Source organism: Equus przewalskii, chromosome 25, assembly GCF_037783145.1.
Source record: "Equus przewalskii isolate Varuska chromosome 25, EquPr2, whole genome shotgun sequence".
NCBI lineage: Eukaryota > Metazoa > Chordata > Mammalia > Perissodactyla > Equidae > Equus > Equus przewalskii.
In genome coordinates, this window is record NC_091855.1 from 34,352,250 (window position 1) to 34,378,034 (window position 25,785).

General features: G+C 39.5%; 1 protein-coding gene across 31 annotated transcripts in view; it reads right to left on the reverse strand.

Moving 5' to 3' along the window:
* CATSPERB (cation channel sperm associated auxiliary subunit beta) overlaps nucleotides 1–25,785 on the reverse strand; it is a 138,970-nt gene that overhangs the window by 99,538 nt on the left and 13,647 nt on the right. For 6 of the 31 annotated variants that reach the window (XR_011533101.1, XR_011533099.1, XM_070594451.1 and 3 more), the window contains exons 1-3: nucleotides 4,525–4,812; nucleotides 1,543–1,621; nucleotides 1–89 (exon numbers count right to left, since the gene is read on the reverse strand). Coding sequence is in view for 15 of the 31 variants with exons in the window: in XM_070594442.1 (XP_070450543.1) it covers nucleotides 1–89; nucleotides 1,543–1,621 (168 nt within the window). In the remaining 16 variants the exon portion in view is untranslated. Of the gene's footprint in view, nucleotides 90–691; nucleotides 850–1,542; nucleotides 1,622–4,008; nucleotides 4,211–4,524; nucleotides 4,828–5,836; nucleotides 5,936–25,785 lie in introns of those variants that run through there. The other 25 variants (XM_070594440.1, XM_070594439.1, XM_070594467.1 and 22 more) reach the window with 19 other exon arrangements.

A 25,785-nucleotide genomic window follows, 5' to 3' on the forward strand; every position in this document is an offset into this window, starting at 1 on the left:
CAAGTCGTCTGAGGAAAGATACAATTTGATTATTTCATTCTTTTGGGGGAATCCTTGGCTAGCACAAGCAAAGCTTTGTTCCATATCACCTAAATAATACAAAATATACATATATATTTTAGGTCACCGATAGAAGAATTTCCGTTAAAAGAACCATATTTTAAAAACTGACAATATCTCTAAAAAACATAAGAATGATAATTGTGTATTCTACATTCACATGAATCTAGATAAAATTCAAATCTTCCACGTTTTTTCACTCCAAAGATACAATATCAGGACGCTAAAAAGGAAGGTTTGACTGAATACGAAAAGAAAATATTCCACACGCTAGGCCACGATGCGAATTTTTCAGAGGTGGCCAAAACGCGCTTCTTGACTCTTAAACTCCTCAACCTTGGTGAACATATAAAAGAGTCAGGAGTTGGCAGTTGGAAAGAGAATTTACGTTTTGATTGAGAGCTATTGATATGAAGGTGACTCCTCTGCCAAAAAAGGGGAGTTTGGGAGGAAGATCCTTTCTCCTTATGTTGGTCTAAAGGGAGCCTCTTGTACACAGCACAGAGTTGGAGCGTGTGTTTTTATCCATTCTGCCAATCTCTGTCTTGATTGGAGATTTAACCCACTTACACATAAAGTAATTACTGATAAGGAAAGACTTCTGTCATCTTGCTATTTGTTTTCTACATACCTTATAAGTTATTTCTCCCTTATTTCCTGCATCACTATCTTCTTTTGTATTCAGTTGATCTTTTTGTAGTGAAGCACTTAAATTCCTTTCTCCTTTCCTTTTGTGTATATTCTATAGCTATTTTCTTCACGGTTACCGTGGGGATGACATTTAACATCCTAAAGGTATAACACCCTAATTTGAATTTATAGCAGCTTAACTTCAACAACACACAAAAACTCCGCTCCTTTGCAGCTCCACCCCCACCCGTCAGTGGTCGATGTTACAAAATTACATTTTTATACACTATGTGCCCTGAAACAGAAATTAAGAATTCTTTTAAATGCGGTAGTCTCTTAAATTATGTAGAAAACAAGATTTGGAGTTACAAACCAAAGTTACAATAATACCAGCTTTTACACTACAAAGTTTTCCCACCATAGAAGTCCTATTGACTAATTTAATCTGTGCTTTACTTTCAGGAAATTCTCTTCAATCTCAGCCCGCCAGCCTTATATTTCAGTTTACAATTCCTTCTACATGCAATCATTCATGAAGGAGAAACCAAAGAGATCCATCCGAATAACTCAAGTTTTGCAAGTATAAAATGCTTCTTAAACATTAAACACTCTATGCCTTATAAATGACGAAATACATAACAAAAGAAAAGTCTCCATGTACACAACTGACTAACAATAGAGTCACAATGATATTATTAGAAACTTCTGGACCAGAGTACAACAGATAATACCTGGAAAAAATTGGAAGATAAGGTAAAGAAGAAGTACTATAAAAAATTATTTCAACCATTAGTGAGGAAGGCATACAAAGGAGAACGCCTGAGAAGAAGATAGAAAGAGTCTGACACTTACCTTTGTTATATGTTATTGCTGATGAAAAATCAGACACGTTCAAAAGGAAAATTATAACACATAAAAGCAGCAGTTCCATCTGTTGGAAGAAATAGAATTATTTCCATTTAATTACTCTAACATATCTTTTAGTTCCTTTTGCTATAAACAACTACATCGTAAAGAAATCATCTCTTCCTTAAGTTAAAAACATTTCCCATTGCGTGACAAAAGCAGACAACATAACAGTTGACTAAGCCCTACATTTACTCCCATCTGATGTTAGAGATATTTATACATTTAATTATTGGGAACTAGAGAAAGAGCGGTGGCCCAGTTTCCTTCGATGCAGGTAACTGTTGGAGAGATGAGATCGGTTCCACAGCTGTGCAAAACAGAGCCTGATGACGCAGACCCTGAGGACGCCACAGCTGTACTTTGATCTGAGATGTTGACTGCATTGCTTCCAGGAGAGACGGTCTGCACGGGTCCTGGGCATTCCTGCGCGTCCTTGCTGTGTGCCAGGAGTGCAAGGCCCTGGCTGCCCTTTACCCAAGCCTTTTCTCAGAGCTCTGTTTGCAGCAATCAACCTTGAGGGATGGGGCAATGTCCCCCCTGGACAACAGCAGGCTTGCATCCATGGTGAATCCACCAAGCTCAGGGTTCCTCTCCTGTAATGCACCCCACTATGTGTGTAAGCAAGCATCTGTTACGGGCTGAGTTGTGTTCCCCCTCAAAATTCATATGCTGAAGTCCTAACCCCTGGTATCTCAGAGCGCGGTCGCATTTGGAGATATGATCTTTACAGAGGTGACTAAGTTAAAACAAGATCATTAGGGTGGGCCCTGGTCCACCACGACTGATGTTCTTATAAGAAGAGGAAACTTGGACACACATTCATACAGAGGGAAGAGGATGCTGAAGACACAGGGAAAAGATGGCCAACTACAAGTTAAGGAGGGAGACCTCAAACAGATCCCTCCCTCATGGCCCTCAGAAGGAACCAACCCTGCTAATACTTTGATCCCAGACTTCAAGCCTCCAGAATTGAGACCGTAAATTTGTTGTTTGAGCCACCCAGGCCGTGGTGTTTGTTATAGTGGCCCTACTAAATTAATGCAGCATCCCTGATGGATGTCTCCTGCACGGAACTCCCGGGCATGGAGCACTGGAGGGAGAGTCACGCAGACACTCTGGCTACTGCTTTTGCTGTGGGTGATAAAGTCCTTTGTCTCTGACTTAGGAGTGTTGTGTCCTCTGCCAGCATCCAAGAAACAGTACCAGACTGACTTGCCAGCTGTAGGTAGAGTAAAATCCAGATCCCGCGAAGTTTCTGACACTGCCGAGTAAATTAAATTTAACTGATGTTTTCCTCCCTCAAAATTGATTTGTTTGATTCAATACATCTAACTGACAATAGAAAACTTGAACATTTATTGGATTTTGAATTCATCATTCTTATCACATGATTAGGGGAGAATTATTTTTGAAGTGCATTCTTTGGTCATCTGAGAAAACAACTTGTTTTCACAAGGTAAGAGGAAACAAATAGTATATCAAAACTATCTCAGTGTGGTATTATGTTCAATTATATTTTTGGTGTAAGAATGAATTCAACATTAAATGGAGAATTTACAACAGTTAAACTTTGAAAATAGTGTCTTTAACAGGAAACTCTTGTATTATTTTGCAAAACATTCAAATTAAATGTCATAAAACCATACTTAGAGCCTGTCAGTTTTTCTCATCCCTGAAAAACTGACTGAAATGTATTATGCTTCAAGGCCCAAGTTTGGATAATCTATTATTGAGTTATCTTCAAAGTTGTTCCAATTCAGTTTTCTCAGATAAATACAAGAGGATCTCTAATTTAATTTGAGTGGATTTGGTTTTATCTATCTTTTTTTAATTTTTTTGGTGAGGAAGATTGGCCCTGAGCTAACATCTGTGCCCATCTTCCTCTATTTTGTATGTGGGATGCCTGCCACAGCATGGCTTGATGAGCCGTGCATAGGTCCACACCCTCGATCCAAACCCACAAACCCCAGGCTGCTGAAGCGGACTTAACCACTATGCCACCAGGCTGGCCCGTGTTGTATCTATCTTTGACCAAAGAACTAAAAACTTACTTTGAAAGCCTTTTAAATGTTTTCATTAAGGAAAAGAAATCTAAGAAAGCATAATTTAAGGGATCTTTCCCTTAAACTAAAGAGCTATCTTTGGGCTTTCTGTGGCTTTGCTACTTACTCTAATTCTAGCAATTCGGCCTATGTTTATTTATTTTTCAATTTAGAGATGGAATGTACTTTAGAGTTGATACATGAGGCATTAAGTAATATAGTCAAAGTCTGTAACTAGCTAGGCACAAAGTCGGGCCTGGCACCAAGGTCTCCTGATTCCACAAATCTAGTCAGCATACAAAGATGCCACAAAAGGAAAACTTAAAAACTGGAAGGCACAAGTCCATGATTAGATTTGACCTCTCACCAAAACTGCTAAATGTGTGCACCCTGATTCTGTTCCATACGCGCATTAGTCTCATTCTCATCATTCTTCAGTGTTACAGTGTTTCTCAGTTTGGTGCACTCATCTCATGGTTGAAGAAAAGGCAGGCTTCAGTCTAAGCTCCGTTCTGCCCACGGAGATGTTTGACGTTTGGAAAGTTACCAAACTTCTCCGAGTTCATTTCCTAGTCAGTAAAATAGAAATAACAGCCACTTCAAAGGGTAGTTGTGAGAATTAAATGAATAATATACTTAAAACATCTCACAGCTACTTTACACAGAAGAAGCATTTGGTGAATACTAAGTCTGAAGTCATAACTTTCTTTATCCCCACCCCACCACCCTACTCACCCTCTTAGCAGTTAAATTACCCCAGTTATCATTCGATTTAATTCTTATATGAGTTTTATATAACTGTCAGAGATAAGTCACATATCTGGCATTTTCTCTTCTCTGGCACCATATAAATTTTGGGAATTGCCTCAAACAAGGAGCCTACCTCCTCCACCGTCTGTTCATGTGAAGTCAGTCCATTAGCACGGAATAGTGACTGCGCTGTCAGTTTGTCCTGTGGTAGGGCCCTTCTTTCTTACTGTAACTCTCTCTTAATGGGATGCCCAACTAGTTGCACTTTTCTTTTTTATATTTTCCCGAGTTTTGTTCCAAATAGGCTGAGAAAGAAAACCCAACATCAGGAGCGGAGTTTTCAGTTTACTGGTTTGAGGGGTCCAGTCCGCTTTGCTAACAGCCAATCAGCTGCCACCAAGCACAGAAGCTCAGACCATTTGAAGGCCAGGCAGTTGGAATTTCCAGTTAACTGCCTCCTTCAGAGCACCAAAGGTCATTTCCTTTAAAATGTTGGCAGATTGCTTTCCAGAAAACGCAGCATTGAGAATTAGACATAGTCTGTAATAATTTGATACGCAAAACAGTAGCTCATTGTTTTACTTTTTTGAATAATGGTGCAGTTGCTCATTTAAAATATGTTTGTTAGCCCTTTTTAGTTCTATAAATTATCTGGATGTCTTCTTGATCATTTTACTGGAATAAGCCTTGCTTGTGAGGTGCAATAATCCCTTGCCATATTTACTATGAATATTAAGCCCAATTTATCATTTAACTTAATTTTACTTAAGATGGATTTTGATGTATAGAAATTAAAATCCGATGCAATCAAATTTATCAGTATTTTCCTTTCTGGTTATTTCCATCACCTTATGGTCTCAGAGTCTACCCCCATGCAGAGACCTACTGTTCTCATTCTTTTTACGTGAGAAAATTTAAAGACTCAAAAAGTTCAAAGAATACAATAAGGATATTTTGATCACCCCAGATTAACATTGCTCCAAGTTTTAAAAAATTTTTATTATGGTATATTTCAAACACTGGAAGAAGTAGAAAGAATTGTGCAATTTATCCCTTCCTATCCATCACCCAGCGTCAGTCTTGTTTCATTGATATGCCCACCCATTCATCTTTCTCCTCCAAGATTATTTTGAAGATATCCTAGACATCTATATACATTTCAGTGCATATTTCTAAGAGGAAATGACTTGATTAAAAAAAAGAAAACCATAATACTATTTCACACCTAAAAATAATAATGATTACTCGATATCTATCCAGTGACTGTTTATATTTCCCCAGTTATCTCATTCTTAAAATGTTTTATAGTTTGTTTATACGAATCAGGAACCAATAAGGTTCATACTTTGCAATTGGTTGATATATCTCTGAATTTTGTAATCTACAGGTATCTCCCCCTGTCTCCCCAATCGTTGTCTCTCTCTCTCTCTTTCCTTGCAACTTACCAGTTGAAGATGTAGTTAGCTCTGTGTTTCCTACAGTCTGAATTTTGCTGATTGCATTATCATGGTATCTTTTCACACCATAAGTCTATCTCATCTGTCCTGTAAATTAAGTAGATTTAGAGCCTTGATCAGATTCAGGTTTAATTCTTTTTTTTGGGCAAGAACGCTTCATAGGTAGTGTTGGGTACTTCCAACAGGAGACACATAATGTCTGGCTGTCTCTCTTTGCATGATATAGCAGCCATCATTTATTGCCTAGATCTGTTAAATTCATTAGGGTTTACAAGATGGTGATATTTTATTATTTCTTCTTTATTTATTTGCTGGAATACTTCTATAAAGATAAATTTTCCTTCATCAACTATATGGTTACCCAGAGGTACAATTGCCAAGGAAGGGCAAAATAAATGCTTCCTTCTTTCCCTTCACTCACCAGTTTTGAAAACAATTAATTGATTCCTCAGCATTCTCATAGAAGCAACCAATAGGGTTTGCTTTTTAGTATCATTATCAACTCATAGGTTTCGATTTAAATATACTTGAGTGCTTCTATCCATTATAGCTATTATCCTTATTAGTGCTCGAAGTGGCTGATATTGGCAGGTGTGGTCTTCTTAAAGTTGGCCCCTAAATCCCTTTGACATGACTCTAGTAATCTCTGATAGCTTCCTTCCTTCCTTATAGGACAAGATATTCCCGGCTTACCTTATACATTTCCTGGCCCAGACATGGAGTCAGTCATTTCTCTAGGGAATTCTGATTCATTTCACTAGGAAATGGTATTAGAAACCATACTCTGGGAGCTAGGTCAGAATTGTTAAAAATAAATACATAAAAACTTTATGGAAGAATGATGGCTACTTAAAAGTGAATTTCCCTATCCGCCAAAAAAAATCACATAAATAAAGAGGAGATTAAAAAACAACCCTAGAGAAACTGGGAGGCAGAGATCACTAACAATTTCCGTTTACATATAAGTAGGAAAATAAACATCCGAGACCAGAAGGACCAACTCTAGGGTCCACACCAGAGCAAAGTCAGGTAGAGATCGTGTGAAAAGAGCGGAGGACCGCAGGAGTATAGCAGTGGTGGAATGCATATAAAATCCTCTCTAATAGAGTCCTGCCTGAGAGCGGAGATTCTGAGAACAGGTTGGAGAACTGGGAGATCAGAGCACTGGCTTGAAAGTCTTCAGGCTGTTTCAGGAGGGCACCATTCTGAAGAAGAAGTAGGTGTCTTGGAAGGGGGAGAAAAAAGCAAGCAAGCAATGGAAATTAAAGGTCTTACAGAAACAAAAGAGAACCACAAAATTGGAAAACACACTGATCCCCACCCCAAAAGTGTTCCTCCTGCGTAAAAATTGAATTTCACGAAAGCAACAGAACAGGATGCTTTTGAATTAAGAAACCTAGATAGACACTCAAATCATGCCCCTTATCTGCAGGCTTGTCCAGAAAAAAATATGACATTTCAAAATGAACACAAAATGTCAGGCAACATCCATACGAAGCTACTCAAAAATAAAAAAGAGAACAGAGGGGCTCCCAGTGGTATAGTGGTTAAGTTCACACACAGCAGGCCAGGGTTTGTAGGCTGGGACCGCAGGCACAGATCTACACACTTCTCATCAAGCCATGCTGTGGTGGCATCCTGCAGATAAAATGGAGAAAGACTGGCATAATTGTTAGCTCAGCACCAATCTTCCTCAAGCAAAAAGAGAAGATTGGCAACAGATGCTAGCTCAGGGCCAAGCCTCCTCACAAAAAAAAAAAAGAAAGATAAAAAAGGGAAGGGAAACATTTCAATATATTCTCCCTGCCAAGAACAAAAAACAAAAAACAAAAAACCTATAAAGCAGAGAAAATGGTAACACAATACTTCAACCTGAAATAAGTATGTTAAAACAAGAATTTGCACATTGAACAAAAATTACCTTGAGCAATAAGTTCAAGATGACTCAGAATAGAAACAGAGAAAACACAGGAAGATATGAAATTAGAGTTGACCAAATTTAGAAAATGGAAGAAAAGACAAAATAATCTCAGAAATAAAGATTGAATTTCAAGGTGCTCAAGGGAAAATGGTTTTGAAGGCAAATATAATAAGGATCCTAAAGAAGAGGAATGAAAACTATAAAGAGAACAAAATGAAATAAAGAAAATGGTAAAAAGCATCAGAGAAAAAGTAATAAATTTGGACAATGGGCAAAGAAAGTCCAGCATCTTCTCAGAGCAAAAGAAAGACCCAAGTACTCAGACTGAAAGAATTCATAGAATGCTGACACGAAAATGAAAACAGGCTGATATCTGGTCACACTTCATGAATTTTCAGAACAAGAATAAAGATTCTGAAAAACTTCCAGAGAGAAATTCTCACTAAAAGGACAAGACTCAGACTGGCATAAATCCTATCAGCTATACTGGATGATGGAAGAAAAGGGAGCAATGCCTTCAAGGTCCTAAAGCAAAAATAAATGATTTTTCAACCTAGAATTCTATAATCGATCACACATGAGAGTATAAAGACATTTTTACTCAGGCAAAGTATAACGGACACATGTTATGTTTTGTCTGCTCAGCATCTAGTCCACCACTCTTTGATTATGATAGCTTTTCACTTTCCTTATAGTCTGGTGGGACTGATAATCAAGATTCTCTACCTTTCTATAGCCAAGTGGCAAGCATGTGACCCAAATCAAGACAAACAGTCCTTTCCTGGACTGGAAATCATAGAGCATAATGACAAGAAGACTGAAGATTGTGGAGTCCATTCTTGAGGTAGGTTCCAAAGAAGATTGATGAGCACTTTTTCTATAACCCTCTCTGGAGCTGCCGCATCTTTATCTGTTCCAAGCCTGCTTCATCAGCCATCTCCTTGAGTCTGCGAGCACCTCCTTATCCTTCAAATAAATTCCTTTTTTGGATTCAGTTATGAGTCTATTTCTGCTGTAGTGTCTAACTGATAAAACTAGGCCTCAGAAATTTATATCCCGTGCATCATTCTTCGGAAGTCACTTGAGGATGCATTCAAGCAAAACCAAAGACGTGGGATCCGGATAGAACTGGAGTCAATCCAGGAGAACAGCCGAAGGTGAGTCCTGGGATGACAAGTGGGCAGCGAGCCTAAAGACTAAGCAGTCCAGATTGGAACAGGATGACAGAGGGCTCCTGCTGGAAAAAAAATAAGAAAGAAATCCCACGTAGTATAAAGTATGATTGAAAAGACAGAAAAACTTGAAGATATTAAAGTCACGTTATCCTCTTGTCAATAAGAAAAAAATGAAAAGGTATAAGAAACTCTAGGAAAAATAAAATGCTTTATAATAAGGTAATGTTCCAAATCATTATAAAAGATGGCACTTTTATGAAAGATGGCAAGTGTGCTTTACTTTTCTGTTTCATTTTTTAAATCAAAATTATATATGACATAGTTCAAAGAGCCAAACCGTTCTGCAAGCCTTGTTGCAAAAACAGCACTTCCTTGCATCCTCCATCCTGTTTTGCAGACATTTGGTTCTGTCCAAAATGTCCATAGAGACAGTTGGCCTATGTCTAAAGGTCCTTGATATTTGGTCTTGTCCAAAACATCCATGGAGACATTTAGTCCAAACCAAAAGGCCCTTGAAATTTGGTCCCATCAGAAATGTCCATGAGCATATTTGGTCCATGCCAAATGGTCCTTGATGTTTGGTCCTAACAAAAATGTTCATGCGTAGAAGAGGTCCTAGGGTTCAAATCGCCCATAATAGTTATTTATACTTTTGGCTTACAGGATTAATGCATAAAAAATACCATCATGTTTTATTGGTCCAATAATCATGGTGTGGCTTTATTGCCAGTAAGAACGCTTTTTGCCTTGATAGCCTAGCTATCAACAGCACATGGGGTTAGGCAGATGGGTGAGGGTTCAAATCCTGCAGAAGAGCAGGATTTATGTTAACTATGCATACGAAGGAAGAGTCCTACAGTTAGAGAAATGCAGAGGATAAGTTGAGGATGGGATCTCGCGATGCATGGGGTGTTAATAAGTCACTGGGCATTTGGTTGGATGTGGCAGGGTCATTCAGTAAGGGCAGAGTTTGAAAGGAGGAGCTTGGTCAAATTGCTATGCAAAACTGGCAGGAACACGTTGAGTAAACACTTTACAGAGCATTTCACTTGTCCGGGAGGAATGAGAACAGGTATGGCTTTCCTACCACAAAGCAGTTGCGTGTAATAGCTGCTGTCAGGGCAATACTGGGCATCAAATTAACCCCCCACAACTATCCCATCCCCCAGGGTGATGTTGCTCTTGAATCCATGTCCTACAGAGGTATAATCACAGTAGACTACAAGGAGTGTCTGCTGCTATTTCGAGAGGTTTTAGTGGGTGTGACTCCCACACGTACCTGCCGATCAGCATGGACCACCACACCCTTGGCTGGTGCCTACCTGCTGGCTGATCTCGCCTGGCCACACTGGGCATCCAATCCATAAGATATTAATAAGTTTTCCCCTATTAGTAAGCCAGTGACAACTGGTCAGATGGTTACAAAAGAAAAAATAATAATAACCCTTCTTATGTTGCTTGGCACTATGACATCTTTATTTGAAAATTCTCAGCGGAATATGGCAGAAATAGTATACTCACAAAAAGAGAAGCCAATGCTACATTATGTAATGGTTTTTTGAGATAGGAGTAAAAGGTACTGGCACTGTGAAAAAGGAGAATCCACAATGCCCGATGAACAACTAGTCAGGATTTGGATAGCATTACAATCATTCAAGATGGAAAAGGAAACATCAGCACAATGATGGTGTTGAAGGGGAAGTAAGGAAAACCCTGAACAGGGTAAAATGACATGCAAAAGAAGAACCACATGCAACGCCATCACAGAACTTCAAAGAACTCTCCATGCTATTCGTGATAAAGAGGTCCTGCTTAACGCTACCAGAAAGAAACTCATTAAAGAGGCAAGTAAGTAGAATTCAAAACAGACATCGAACTTCAAACCCAACTTCATCATATGGAATTGAAATTCCAGAGGAGTATAAAGTGACCAGACATGGAGAACCATTTCTTATGTACGATTCTGGTGCTCAAGAGGGTGAAAAAATTCTTATTTGCACACCTTATGACACTATTCAATATTGAAGTGCCAGTACCACATTATTCAGTGATGGCACCTTCAAGATGGTACCAACATAGTTCACTCAGTTATTTACTGTGCACGGTGTAGTACCAGGTTATACTATGCTACTGAGTTAGGCACTAACAGTGAAAGGTAAGACACTTACAGATATATATGAGAAAGGACTTGCATTTGCAGAGGAAAGAAATCTCAACATTAACCCTTCATTGTGCATGATGGATTTTGAGACTGAAAATGTGAATGCAATTCAACTACTCCTCCCAAATGCACAAGTAAAAGGATGCTTGTTTCACTTTTCACAATGACTGTGCTGAAAAATATCTCCTTTACCTCTAACATATGAGTATATAACAACAGAAAATAACATTCTTAAGTGTGTATCCATGTTGTTTAGACTTCCATTTGTGCCTTTGGAAGATGTACGTGAAACTTTTGCGTACATTGTGGGGAATGCAGAAGAAAATCTAGATGACCTAATGGATTATATTGAGAGGGTGTATGTCTGTGGAAGGTGTGGCACAGGCAGAAGACCAGAAGTTCCAAGATTTCCACCAGAAACTTGGAACGTTGATATATCAGTACTGAATAGCAATCACAAGATGAACAATGCACTGGAAGGCTGGTATAGCAAATTTCAAAGGCTGACGGTGGTGCATCATTCTTCAATTTGGAGATTTACTGAAATGTTAAAAGATGAACAGGAAAGCAATGAACAAGTTGCCATCCACGGTCCTGGTGGTCACACTCAAATATGGCCACCAACTTCATGATGATACCAACAAAATCAAATTTGTATAACTGAAACTGTTAACAGATAATAATGAATATAAAGCCAATAATCAGGTTGATGTGTCCTTGAGAGCAATTGCTCATTGACTTCAGAGTAACTCTGCCGAACTTCATGAAGAGGAAGAAAAAGAATAAATATGAAATCCAAACTTCATCATGAATTACAATAAAAATAACATAAATAAAATTTTAACCAAGTTAAATATTTGTATTATTTAATGAATCATGTACCAAATGTCTCCATGGATGTTTTGGACAACACCAAATTTCAAGGACCTATGACCTTTTTGGCATGGACCAAAAGTCTCAATGAACGTTTTGGACAGGACCAAATATCAAGGACCTTTTGGCATGGACCAAATGTCTCAAAAGATGTTTGGACAGGACCAAATATCAAGGACCTAGGACTTTTTTGGCATGGACCAAATGTCTCAGTGGGTGTTCTGGACAGGATCAAATATCAAGACATTTTTGGCATGGACCAAATGTTTCCATGGATGTTTTGGACAAGACTAAATGTCCTGCAAGGTCCACCCCATTTTCCCTTCCCAGAGACAATCACTTTCAATCTTTTGCTGTTTTGTTTTAGTTTTAGACATTATCTATTGACTTTCTTTCTTTTGTCTTTTTTTGCTGAGGAAGATTTGCCCTGAGCTAACATCCAGTGCCAATCTTCCTCTTTTTGTATGTAAGCCATCAGCACAGCATGGCCACTGATTGATGAGTAGTGTAGGTCCATACCCAGGAACTGAACCTGGGCTACCGGAGCAGGGCATGCCAAACTTAAGCACTGGGCCACCAGGGCTGGCCCTCTATTGACTTTGTATTCTGCAAGAGGATTTACCTCTTTTCCTCCACTCTCCCAACACTCATGCATGCACCCTTTCCATTCCTCCATTTTCTAACAATCTTTTGGACTGTTCATCTCATTTTCTTTCCACTTCTATTTTCTATCCCTTCATCTTTTTGTTTAATTTTCCCAGTGTTTTCTCAATTTCGTCTTTAAAATCCTCTCTATTAATTTTTACAAGTTTTATAAAACTTTTATATTTTAATAATCGTTTTATTCTCAGAATGTTCCTTTTGATAGATTCTATTCTTATTTAATTTATGTAACACTCTCTCTTTTCTTAAACTATTAATGGTTGGGGTTTTTTTGTGAGGAAGATTGTCCCTGAGCTAATATCTGTGTCAATCTTCCTCCATCTTTTGTATGTGGGATGCCGCCAAAGCATGGCTTGACCAGCAGTGTGCAGGTCTGCACCCGGGATCAGAACCCACGAACCCCAGGCTGTCAAAGCAGAGTGTGCAACCCCAACCACCATGCCACCAGGCTAGACCCAATAGAGTTTTGTTTTGTTTTGCTTTGATTTAATTTCTTTGCACAGTTTTTAATTTTTCCAAGTCATTTTTCCTTTTCTATTTTTCTGGTCTCAAGCTTTCAATTTTGAGACTTTCCCAACATTTTTCACGATCCTTGGTTGTTTTCTCAGATTTAAAAACAGGTACTAAGAAGCTTATTTGAAGCTCTGGACCCAAGAGAATGGTCCACCAACTGTACCTTTCACAGCAGTATTTTCTGGAGAAGTTGTTTCAATGGGGCATAATCTCAATGTTTTTAGATCTTTTTCTCTTTGACTTCTCAAATTTTTCTGGGTCTTCTAATCTCCTTTCTAGAGTACAGACCTGGCTACTAACATACTGGGGTGTCAGTATCCAGTATTTAAGCATTCATCCTGTCCCCCTGTTTTCAGTCTGGTAACTGCTTTCTCAAATGTGCTTGATTTCCACCAGTCCAGCAATCCTCTGTTTTGCTCTTTCCCAAGGACAAACCTCCAGCTCTGCTGGGTAGGGAAGGGCAGCTGATAGGCTGCAGAGTATTGGGAAGAAAATCTAAAAACCTCTTTCCTGGGTGTTCAGATGATCCTACTTTCAGCCCCACTTGCATCTCTGCTTCAAGAGTGCTGCCAGGCCTGAGCCCTTGGGGGTTCTGTAGCGCAAATTCCGCTGCTTCTAATCTTTCCTCGATGCCACTCTAGGATTCAGCTTTCCTAGGTCTGCCAATTCAGTTACCACTTATCCATCTGCTTTCCAGCTTTCTAAATTTTATTCCTACTATCACTTCTTCAGTTTTCTCTGTCCTGTGGGTTTATGCCACTTTAGAAATCCCTTTAGTGTTTAGTTTGCAAGGATCAAGAGTAAATACGTGTTCAAAGCTAATAAAAAGAAATCCTAAATGTGTCATGAATTTAAACAATTGTTGGAAGATAGTGAAAAAGAAATCCATTTGGGGCTAGCCCCATGGCCAAGTGGTTAAGTGCTTATGCTTCGCTTAGGTGGCCCGGAGTTCGCCAGTTCAGATCCTGGGCACGGATCTATACACTGCTCATCGAGCCATGCTGTGGCAGCATGCCACATAGAACTAGAATGACCTACATCTAGGATATACAACTATGTACTGAGGCTTTGGGGAGAAAAAAAAAGAGGAAGATTGGCAACAGATATTAGCTCAGGGCCAATCTTCCAAAAAAAAAAAAATCCATTTGATTTTGGTGCTAGGAATACTCTCTTTTTGATGGCCCAGACGTCATGACATTGGGCTCCGAGAGGAGGAAATATAATCCTGGCACACTATTTGTCCTGGAAATGAATGGCGTTTATTTGGTTTACATAACCTAAAGTGACCCATAGTGACCCATAGCCTTGTTTAATCACCTTACTCTGAGTATGAGTGGGACCTGTGGCTTGCTTCTAATCAATAGGATATGTCAAAAATGACGAGATGTCACTTTGAATAAGTTATTATAACTTTGAATAGGTTATATGACAAAGTTGATGGGATCTCACTCCCATGATTCCACTTTGCTATATAAGAAGACTTAGCAGGTTGGAGGGATCTTCCTGTTGGCTTTGAAGAAGGAAACAGCCATGTTGGGAACTGCCTATGGAGAGGGCCATGAGGCAGGGAACTGCAGGCAGCCACTAGGAACTGAGGGTGGCCTCCAGCTAGTAAGAAGCTAGGGCCCTCAATTATACCCACAAGGAAATAAAGCCTACCAACAATCTGAGCTTAGGGGTAAATTCTCCCCAAATTGAGCCTTCAGATGAAAAATCAGTCCAGCCAACACCTTGATTGCAGCCCTGTGAGACTATGAACAGAGAACCAGCTAATCTACATCTGAGCTCCTGACCCATGGAAAGTGTGAGGTAATAAGTGAGTGTTGTTTTAGGCCACTAAGTCTGTGGTGATTTGTTATGCAGCAGTGTAGAACTAGTACAGGTCACAACAATGATTTCATTGAACTGCAAGTTGAGACTTCTACCTGGCAACTCTAATCTCTCATGTCTCTGAATCAACACGTGAAAAAGGGGGTTACTCTTCTGGCTGGGGTGATTGATTTTGACCTCTAAGAAAAAGCTGGGTTGGTACTACACAAGGGGGATAAGCAGGAGAATCCCCCAGGGCATCTTTTAGTAGTGCCATGTCTTGTGATGAAAACAAATGGAAGGACCTAACAGACACACGCAAACATTTTATCCAATGACAGCAGAATACACATTCTTCTCAAGTACACATGGAACGTTTTCCAGGATAGACCATATGTCAGGTCCCAAAACAAGTCTTCGCAAATTCAAGAAGACTGAAATCATACCAAGTATCTTCTCTGACCACAATTGCATGAAACTAAAAATTAATAACAAGAGAAAAACTGGAAAATTCACTAACACATGGAAGTTAAACAACATTCTCCTGAACAACCAAACAACCAAAGAAGAAACAAAAGGGGAAATAAAAAAAGTTTCTTGAGACAACCAAAAATGGAAACACAACATACCAGAACTCATGTGATGCAGCCAAAGCAGTTCTCAAAGGGAGTCCATAGCAATAAATGCCCACATTAAGAAGCAAGAAAGATCCCAATAAACAACCTAACTCTATGCCTTAAGAAACAAGAAAAAGAAGAACAAAGTGAGCCCAAAGTTAGCAGAAGAAAGGAAGTAATAAAGATTAGAGCAGGAACAATAAAATAGAGAACAGAAAAATAAGAGAAAATATTAACCAAACTAAGAGTTGGTCTTTGAAAAGATGAAATTGACAAACCTTTAGCTAACCTAACCAAGGACTCAAATCAACAAACTTATAAATGAAAAAGGAGACATTACAACCGAGCCCACAGAAATTCAAAGGATCACAAGAGGCTACTATGAACAACCATATGCCAACAAACTAGGCAACCTAGAAGAAATGGAAAAGTTCTTAGAAATGTGCAACATATCAAGACTGATTCAGGAAGAAATAGAAAATCTGAATAGACCAATTACTAGTGAGGAAATTGAATCAGTTCTAAAAAATCTCCCAATGCGAGAAGCCCAGGACCAGATGGCTCCATTGGTGAACTTTACCACACATTTAAAGAAAAATAAACAATAATCTTTTTTCAAACTCTTCCCAAAAAATCAGAAAGGAGGGAATACTCTCAAACTCATTTTACAAGGCCAGCATTATTCCGATACCAAAACCAGAAGAGGACACTACTAGAAAAGAAAACTACAGACCAATATCCCTGATGAATATAGATGCAAAAATTCCCAATAAAATACTAGCAAATCGAATTCAGCAGCACATTAAAAGGATCATTCACCACAATCAAGCAGGATTTAACCTGGAACGTAAGGATGGTTCAACATATGCAAATCAATCAATGTGATACATCACATTAATAGAATGAAAGATAATCACACGATCATCTCAAGCACCACAGAAAAAGCATTTGACAAAACTTAACATCCATTCATGATAAAAACTCTTAACAAATTAGGCATAGAAGGAACATATCTCAACATAATAAAGATCATATATGACAAGGCTACAGCTAACATCATACTCAATGGTGAAAGGTTGAGAGCTTTTTGTCTAAGATCAGAAACAAGACAAGGATGCCCATTCTCACCACTCCTATTCAGTACAGTACTGGAAGTCCTAGCCAGAGCAATCAGGCAAGATAAAGAAAGAAAAAGTATCAGAATTGGAAAGGAAGAAGTAAAATTGTCTCTATTTGCAGATGACATGACTTTATACATAGAAAATCCTAAAGACTCAACCAAAAAACTGTTAGATCTAAGCAATGAATTCAATAAAGTTGCAGGATACAAAATTAACAAACAAAAATCAGTAGTGGTTCTATACACTAACACTGAAATTTCTGAAAAAGAAATAAAGAAATCAATCCCATTTACAAAAGCATCAAAAACAATAAAATACTTAGGAACAAATTTAACTAAGGAGGTGAAAGATCTCTATGCTGAAAACTACAAGACATTGATGAAAGAAATCAAAGAAGACACTAATAAATGGCAAGAAATCCAGTATTCATGGATTGGAAGAATTAATATTGTTAAAATGTTCATACTACTAAAAGCCATCTGTAGATTCAATGCAATACCTATCAGGACTCCAATGGCACTTTTTACAGAAGTAGAAAAAACACTCTTAAGATTTATATAGAACCACAAAAGCCCCTGGATAGTCAAAGAAATCCTGAGAAAGAAGAACAAAGCAGGAGGTATCATACTTCCTGATTTCAAACTACACTATAAAGCTATAGTCATCAAAACAGTGTGGGGCTGGCACTAAAACAGACAAATAGACCAAGGGAACAGAATCTAGAGCCCAGAAATAAACCCAAGCATATATAGTCAACTAGTACACATTCTCCTCCTCATTGGAGAGAATATAGATTAGTAAAAAGCAGAGACTCTGCAGTTAGATTTTCTAGATTTTTATTCCTGTGGTCTTTGTTAACCATGTTACTTTGAAAAAGTTACTTAGCCTTTCTAACCCTCCATTTTCCTTGTCTGAAAAGTGGGAATAATAACTATCTCATATAGTATATGAATGTGTGTGTATATAAATATATACTTTCACTTTCCCTTAATTAAAGTAGCGCACTATACACCCTGTTATGCTCTATACAACCCAACAATATACCTTGGAGCTCTTTCCTTATAGCTGTCACATTCTATTTTAGTGGCTGCCTCTTATTCTGTTGTGCATATGTACCATAATTTATATAACCAGCCACCTATTGGTAAGACATTTCAGTCGTTTCTAATGTTTTTCTATTACAAAGCTTATTTTCCTCCATACTTCATTTCACATATGTGTAACTATAGCTATAAGATAAATTTCTGGGAATAAAATTGTTGGGCTAAAGGAAAAGTGCTTTCAAAATTTTGTTATTATCAAATTGCCCATCACTGCTGTTGTAGGAATGTACACTCCTGCCACCAGTATGTGAATGCCAGTTTCTCTACACGCTCGCCAACCAAGTGCTAACATGTCATGGAAGTATCATATTGCCATTGCATTTCTCATATTACATGCTTCCTCTTTTCTGAACTGTTTGTTCACAAGTTTTGCCCATTGTTCTGGATTGTTGATCTTTTTCTTATTGATTTGTAAACATTTTTATATGTTAAGGAAATTAGCCCTTTGTCTGGGAGGTGAATTATAAAAATTTTTCTCCATCTGTACTTTGTCTTTTGACTTTTTTATGGTGGTGTGATTTGTTTTGCAGTTAAATAAATGAATTTTCTCTTATTTCTGGTAATTTACGGTTTCATTTTTTTAATATGACTACTTTGATTCATCTGGAAATCATTTTGGCGTAATTTATGAAATAGAGATCCAACTTTTTTTTTTTCAGATGCCTACTCAGTTGTCCCAACACCATTTACTGAATAATCTTTTTTTCCTCTATTGTTTTGAAATAAGACCTTCATTTAATTGCTGTGTAGATTTGGGTTTGTTTCTGGGTTTTCTAACCTGTTCCTTTGAATTGTTGACTCACTCATGTGCCAATATCTCATTATTTTCACTATTGCAGAATAAGTTTTTAAACTTTTAGTACAACTAGTACCCTTTCATTAATCTTCCCTTTTCAGAATTTTTCTGGTAATCGTTACTTCTTTGTCCACATGATTTTTAGAATCAGCTTGTCCAGTTCCAAACAGAAAACAAAAATAAGAGAAGCCTGTTGGGGTCAGATTAACTTAAGGGGAATTGATACCATGATGACGTCGAATTTTCCCAGCCAAATGTGTCAATACTTTTATACTTTGTCTTCTTCTTTGTTCTCTCCATGGTCTTACAAATTTTTTCATGTAGATTCTGCATGTGTCATATTCCTTTTTTTTTTTTTAATCTTTTCAAACCTATTCAATGGCATCATTTTTTCCAACACTTCTTCTAACTGGTTATTGTTTGACTATGTAAAGTTCTATTTCTGGGCTTTCTGCTTTGGTGACCTTACTAAATTATCCTACCACTTAGCCTTTTAGTTGATTCCTGGAGTCTGCAAATATTGATCTAATCTCCTTCTTTTTAAAATTCTTATTGTTTACTGTGTATTTCTACTTCAGTCTGATCACAATGGCCAAAACCCCCAGAACAAAGATAATCATAATGAATTCATCCGTATCTCATTCCTGACTCTCATGGGCGTGCTTCTAGCGCCTCTTCATTAGGCATGATGCATCCATCAGTCTTCTGCAGCTTACGTCGTTTGATTGCACAGTTGTGATCTGTTAACATCCTTCAATCTGAACGGGCTCAGTTCATCTCAGTTCATCACACCCTAGCCTCTCAGAGGAGGAAAGGCTTGATGGAGAGTCAGCACTACGTGGGATGGTAATGGTGCTACAAGATTTCTGGGAGCAGCCACAAATGCAGATGACCATAAACTTCGAAAAGTGGAATACAAAATGGTACCAGGGTGAAGAAGTGATAAAGAGGATCACAAGAAAGAATGATGATATACGGGGAAATAAGTAAAGACGAAAGGTAGTATTCTTAGATGCAACTAACTCTGGCTGATTTCTAAATAGGAGTCAACTGAAAGGATATTGTTTGACCCACAGAATTCCCGGAAAGACTCATAGGAGTCAAGATCACAGGCAAGTATCAGGTCATAGAAGAGTCATGAGCACATTGTTGCTGCTACAACCAAAACTACTGAACACCTGCTGCTTACACATGCCCTCCACTGGAATGAACACTGGATACTGCCTCAGGAAACCGGACGTTGCTGAGATTCTCCACGGCTCCTGCTTCTGCTCCTCTCAAGCTCTAGATTCACAGACGAGGTGGGTGTACTTGACTGATCAAACCAAGGTCACATGCCTGGGCCCACGCTGCAAGGAAGGCTGAGATACCAACTATGCGACATTTTGGGTTCCAATTCATGCCAAGACTCCCATGTAAGGACGTCCCAAACACAGAATTCGGGGTTGCTAGAAACACAACACATCTGACAATGTCTGCTACCGGCAGGAACTTTAAAAATTAAATCAGACCATTATAAGGAAAAATAAAAACCAACAGTATAGAACCATAACTAAGGCAGAGTGTTTTCTTTAAGATTTTTTAAATAACTAAGACTGTAGTGAGTAGAGTCAGAGACATAATTCAAACAAAATATCTTATTGGAAAAATCACAGCTGAAGATCCTCTGAAAGTTAAAAACCCCAGGCAGACATCCATAGAGTGGAGAAATTCCAGGGCAAATCCTACTTCTGGTGCCAAAGTATTATACCTCCAAGGAAAGCAGAGGTAAATTATCTGGGGGACAGCACTGACGTATCAGCCAAGTCACAGCTGATCATTCCATCACCTGCCATTACTTGTCTCAACTCTCAACCCCCTCCCTGAGTAAATAAGTACTACAGTGCCTGGGGGTCCCAACAAGAGCACTGGCCCAGAAATTTACCTGGAAATTGGAAGTCAATATGGAGCCAGTGACATGGAATAAAATGGACAGGCCAGAGGTAGGCTACACAGAAGCACAAGAAATACATGCAAAGCCTCAGGTTGAAATTAGGCAAGTAGGAGGCTGGAAAAATATGGTTATTAAAGGCCTCAGCTGCTTTAAAAGGTGAGGAGGAGGGCTGGCCCAGTGGTGTAGTGGTTGGGTTTACGTGCTCTGCTTTGGCAGCCTGGGGTTGCTATTTCAGATCCCGGGCATGGACCTGCACACTGCTCATCAAGCCATGCTGTGGTGGCGTCCCACATACAAAACAGAGGAAGATTGGCAGGGATGTTAGCTCAGTGACAATCTTCTTCAAGCAAAAAGAGGAATATTTTCAACAGATGTTAGCTCAGGACCAATCTTCCTCACACACACAAGGTAAGGAGGGAGCACAGAATTATAGGTAGTAAAAAGCATACATGGTGGTAGGCCGAAGAGTAGGCAGATGGAGTATAAACCTAAGAAATCAACAGAAACTGAGGAAAGTTGGAGGTGGGAGCAAGCATTGTCACATACCTAGACATCGAAAAGTAATAATAAGATTACATTTGGTAAGATATTGACATTTGTAGGGAGAGAAAAAAGAACTCATGTCACTGCTTATGTGAATTTAAAAAGTTTTTCATAATCACTTATTTACTCATGCATTCAAAAGTGTTTATTAAACATGTACAGACTGGAATAAAATACTGACATGTCCTTGCATTTGTGGAATTATAATCTAATGAAAGACAAAGACAAAAATTAGTAAACGATTGAATAAATTAATAGGAGACCATGTGTAGTATTATGCTATGATAGAGAATAAGGTTATAAGGGGTATGTACTACTGAGGGAATGCCTCTTGAGATGACACTTAAACCAAAAGATGAGAAGGAGGCCTTCACGTGAAGAGTTGTATACTTATGGGGTGGAAGTGAAGGGGGTGGGTGTGGAAGGCAGAAGGAACAGTGTGTGAACTCCTGATGGTTCTTCCCATCATGTGATTCTATATATCGATGTGGATATCATGAGGATATACACAATGAGACCACACAGGAGAAACACCAACTGGTCTTGTTGGCATAGGGGAGGCTTCCTAAAATTCTGAAATTTTGTGTTTTCATTTCCATGAAAATCCTGAAAAACAAATAAAATCACTTTCTGTATCATTTGGATGATCTATATAACTGAGTACTGCCATACAATTTTATTGCCCAAGTATGTGTTCATGACCTTTGTGTTTCTTTTAACTTTCCTTGTGGTTCCTAGCCTGAATACAAAGAAGGATTCACAGTATTCCTTTCTCTTCCCAACCCCCAGTTTTAACTTTTGTTACATTAACCAAAAGCACTAGAGATAGCCCATCATCTGAGTATCTTTTCCTGGTTCCTCCTTATGTCTCCATCCTGTTCATATTGGAGAACCTCAGGGCCCAGTCCCTGGAACTCCTCTCTGTCTAAACCCAGTCCCTTGGCAAGCCTATCCAGGCTTTTGGCTTTAAATATCACATGTATGCCAATGACTCCGAAATTTACATTTCCAGCTCAGACCTTATCTCTGAATTTCTAACTAGTATATATCCATATCCAGCTGCCCTCTTGAGTCTCTATTTAGATGACTCACATTTCAAATCTAACATGATCAAAATGGAAGTCTTTATCCTGTTTCCCCTGCCACCCAACAAACCTTCTTCCCAGATTTCCCCTATCTCATCACTTACCTAGTAGCATAAGTCAAAAACTTGAGAGTCATCCTTGACTGTCTCTCTCACCCCTCCATCCTGTTGGCTGACTTTTCCAGTGAATTGTGCCTCCAAAATCTATCTCAATTCTCTCCACGCCTTTCCACTTACAATGTCACGACCCTACCCAAAGCTATCACCACCTCTCAAATAGACCACTACATCAGTTTCCAGATTTCACAGCTCCCACTATAAACCATTCTTCATGTAGGAACATAGCTATCTTTTAAAAATCTAAATCAGTAGCTTCCCACAGTACTTTGGATAAAATAAGAATTCCTAACCACGGCCCATGAGGCCTTTTCTTATGATCTGGCCCTACTGTATTTTGTACTTCTTCAACTTCGCTTCTCGCCATGTCCATTCTCCCCTCCCTCAATCACTATCCTCCAGCCACCCAGATTAGCCTTTTTGCAATTCCTCAAACACATGGAGCTCTTCTCCTCCTCAGGGATTTCCCATATTCTGCCTCCGCCCGGAAGGCTCTACCCCCAGGTCTTCACATGATTTACCTCCTCACTGTTTAGATCTCAATTAAACATCACCTTCTCAGATAGGTCTTATCGATGACTCTAATAATCCAAGTACACAGCGTCTTCCTTAAATCTGCTTTTTTCTTTATAGCACTTATTATGTCGGTTTGAAGACAAATCCCACATCACACAGCATGGGGTAAAGATAGGCTTTATTGGGGAAAGAGAAAATTTAAAAGCAAAAGGCCTAGACTAATAAAATAAGAAAAGATATGGGTATCCCATCTTCTTACAGGAACCATCATACTACTGGCTTTGCTTCTGGGTAGAGACATTGAGCCCCCTGGTCATCTCCCTGTTTAGAGGGCCTTGACATTAGAGGATTGTACAGACAGTACTTGGTGCCAGGCAGTCTGACTTTGGCAGCCAAGCCGGTTGTTTACTGGAGTTGTCTAAGAATGCCAGCTTCCCTGCGAAGCTGTAATCACCTATACTGAGAAGACAAAGCCACCAGTCCCATAAGAAGTGGGCACAGCCCCTCCTACTGGGAGAAGAGGAACCTCCAGTTCTCCTTGTCCCGGAAGCTCAGAGTGAGAATTCATGGGCATTTTCAGACAACCCTGCTCCTTGAGCTACAACTTCTTTCTTGTCTTTCTCCCTTACTAGACTGAAAGCTCCATGAAGGCAGGGACCATATCTCTTTTGTCTCCTCTTGTATTCCAAGCACCTAGCAAAGTTCTGGGCAAATATTAGGCACTCAGTAAACACATGTTGAATAAATGAATGGATGGATAGGAGGGAAGGCAGAAAGACAATAGGTCCAAGATCAGAAAAATGCAGCCAAACACATAATTTTCTGTGATGCAGCAAACAAAAATCAGAAACTCTGGTCTTGGGGGAACGTTTCCAAGTTATTAAGCTCTTTCTCAAACCAGATTTCTGACCAGACCAATTCGACAGAGATTAAAATGAGCCCTAGGGGAGAAGTAGTTAGGGTGTGTGGTGGCAACGGCAGGGTGATTCGAGTCCTGCCCCGATGAGGCTGACTAGGATGTAGGTCACACTTGGTTGAGGCGATCCATACAAGCCCTTACAGGAAAACCAGACCTTCATACCAGCTCCCTTCTTACTGCTCACATAGCTGAGGAAGAGAAATTGAGTAAGTTCACATACCCGTACCAGATGATGTCATGCTGGACTCACATCCACTGGGATGCATTAACTTTCCTGCACAATGGCTCCTGGCGTGCTTTCACTCCCCACAGCCAACGCCCATGTCTCTGTCTGAGGGCTGCTCCCAGGCTCAAAGTGATCAGCCAAAGACCACTCCTCCGGAGAGCCTGAAGTTCCTGGGAATTCACACTTCCCCAGGGACAACCCCTAAACCAGGGGCTCTCAACTGGGAGCCATTTTGACCTCCAAGGGTTAAAATGTCTAAGGCATTTTTGGTTGTCACAAGTGGGTTGGGGACAGGGTTGGGATGCTCCTGGCATTTGGCAGGCAGATGCCAGGGCTGCTGCTGAACACCCTACAATGCACAAGACAGCTCCCTGCAACGAAGAACAAAGAACTTTCCCCTAAAGGTCAACGGTGTCCAGGCAAGAAACTCCACCTTAAACAATGACTGATGGGGAGGGAAGTGCAAATACTCCACTTATCTCGTAACTGATTTGCATAGTTCTGAGATATGATCTACACGGTCGCCAGAGCTCTCCTGTGGGACTGAGCTCAAGTTACCTCCTTGCAAGTTTGCCTGATATTCTATCCTTGTTTGGTTTCCTTCTCGTCCCAGTCCACTTCCCCACTGTCCTACCAACTTTTCCTGAGGACACTTCCTAATAAGCCACTTTTACACAAATCTTCATCTCAGGGTTGCGTCTCAGAAAAACAACCCAAAACAAGATGTGCAGTGGATACTTAAGGAAAACTACAGGTTTTATGTACTCAGTATGGAGTAGGTTACTAAAGGATTGGCTCTGCCCTAACAGAACCCATGTAGTTGGACAAGCCCATCAGTAGAGGGTCAGAGTATCTTAAACCCAAATGAGGAAAGCATGGTATGGTAGGAAGAGAAACCAACTGAAAACTTAGGAAACCCAAGTTAGCTCTGTGACTAAGGAGTCATGAGATCTTAAGTAAATCATAGCCATATGAAAAATGAAAAAATAAAAACTGGATAATTGCTAAAAAACTTTTCTCTAAGATTCTATTTGGCCTTAGAGCAGTGGTTCTCAACCAGGGGCAATTTTGTGCCTTAAGGGACATCTGGCAATATTGGGAGACATTTTTGGCTGTCATAACTGGGGGCAGGGTGGCACTGACACCTAGTGAGTAGAGGTCAGAGATGCTGCTAAACATCCCACAATGATCAAGTGAGTCCCCCCACTCCCAACCTCCCCGCCCCAACCAAGAATTATCCAGCCCAAAATACCAAGAGGGCCAATTCCTGATGGCTAGAATTATTAAATGAGGCAATGTATTATTGAAGGAGATTATAGCACGGCCTCTAAATACATCCCTAAAAACAGCATAGACTACAGATGCTTTTCTGTATAAGATTTGGAAGGACTTATTCTAAACAGATCTTGAAACGTTGTGTGGCAGAACTAAGCACCTATCCAAGTAGCTGGAGAGCAGGAGCCTGAATCGTAAGGAGCTGGACATTATTCTGAAGAACGAACTCTCACCACATATCGGCATTTAAACACTCTGTGAGTACACACCCCTCTCCCCTGCAATCACGGAGGAAACCTCCCTCACATGTCCATTAACCTGTGGATACAACTGTGGGGGCCAAGTTTTCTCCTCTAAAGATTTTCCTGGAGCAAAAAAGAAAAAGTTTCCCCAAATCACATGCAAATAATAATTAGAGAAAGCTAATTATTTTATAGCTGGCTTATCTGAGTTGATAAAAATTTAAATGTACAACATATTTGCTTATGAATCCGGGTTTATTCATGTGACAGGTGGTAAGATGACGCCATACTTAACCTTGACTTCACGTTGCTGTTGGCCCAAAACTCTCA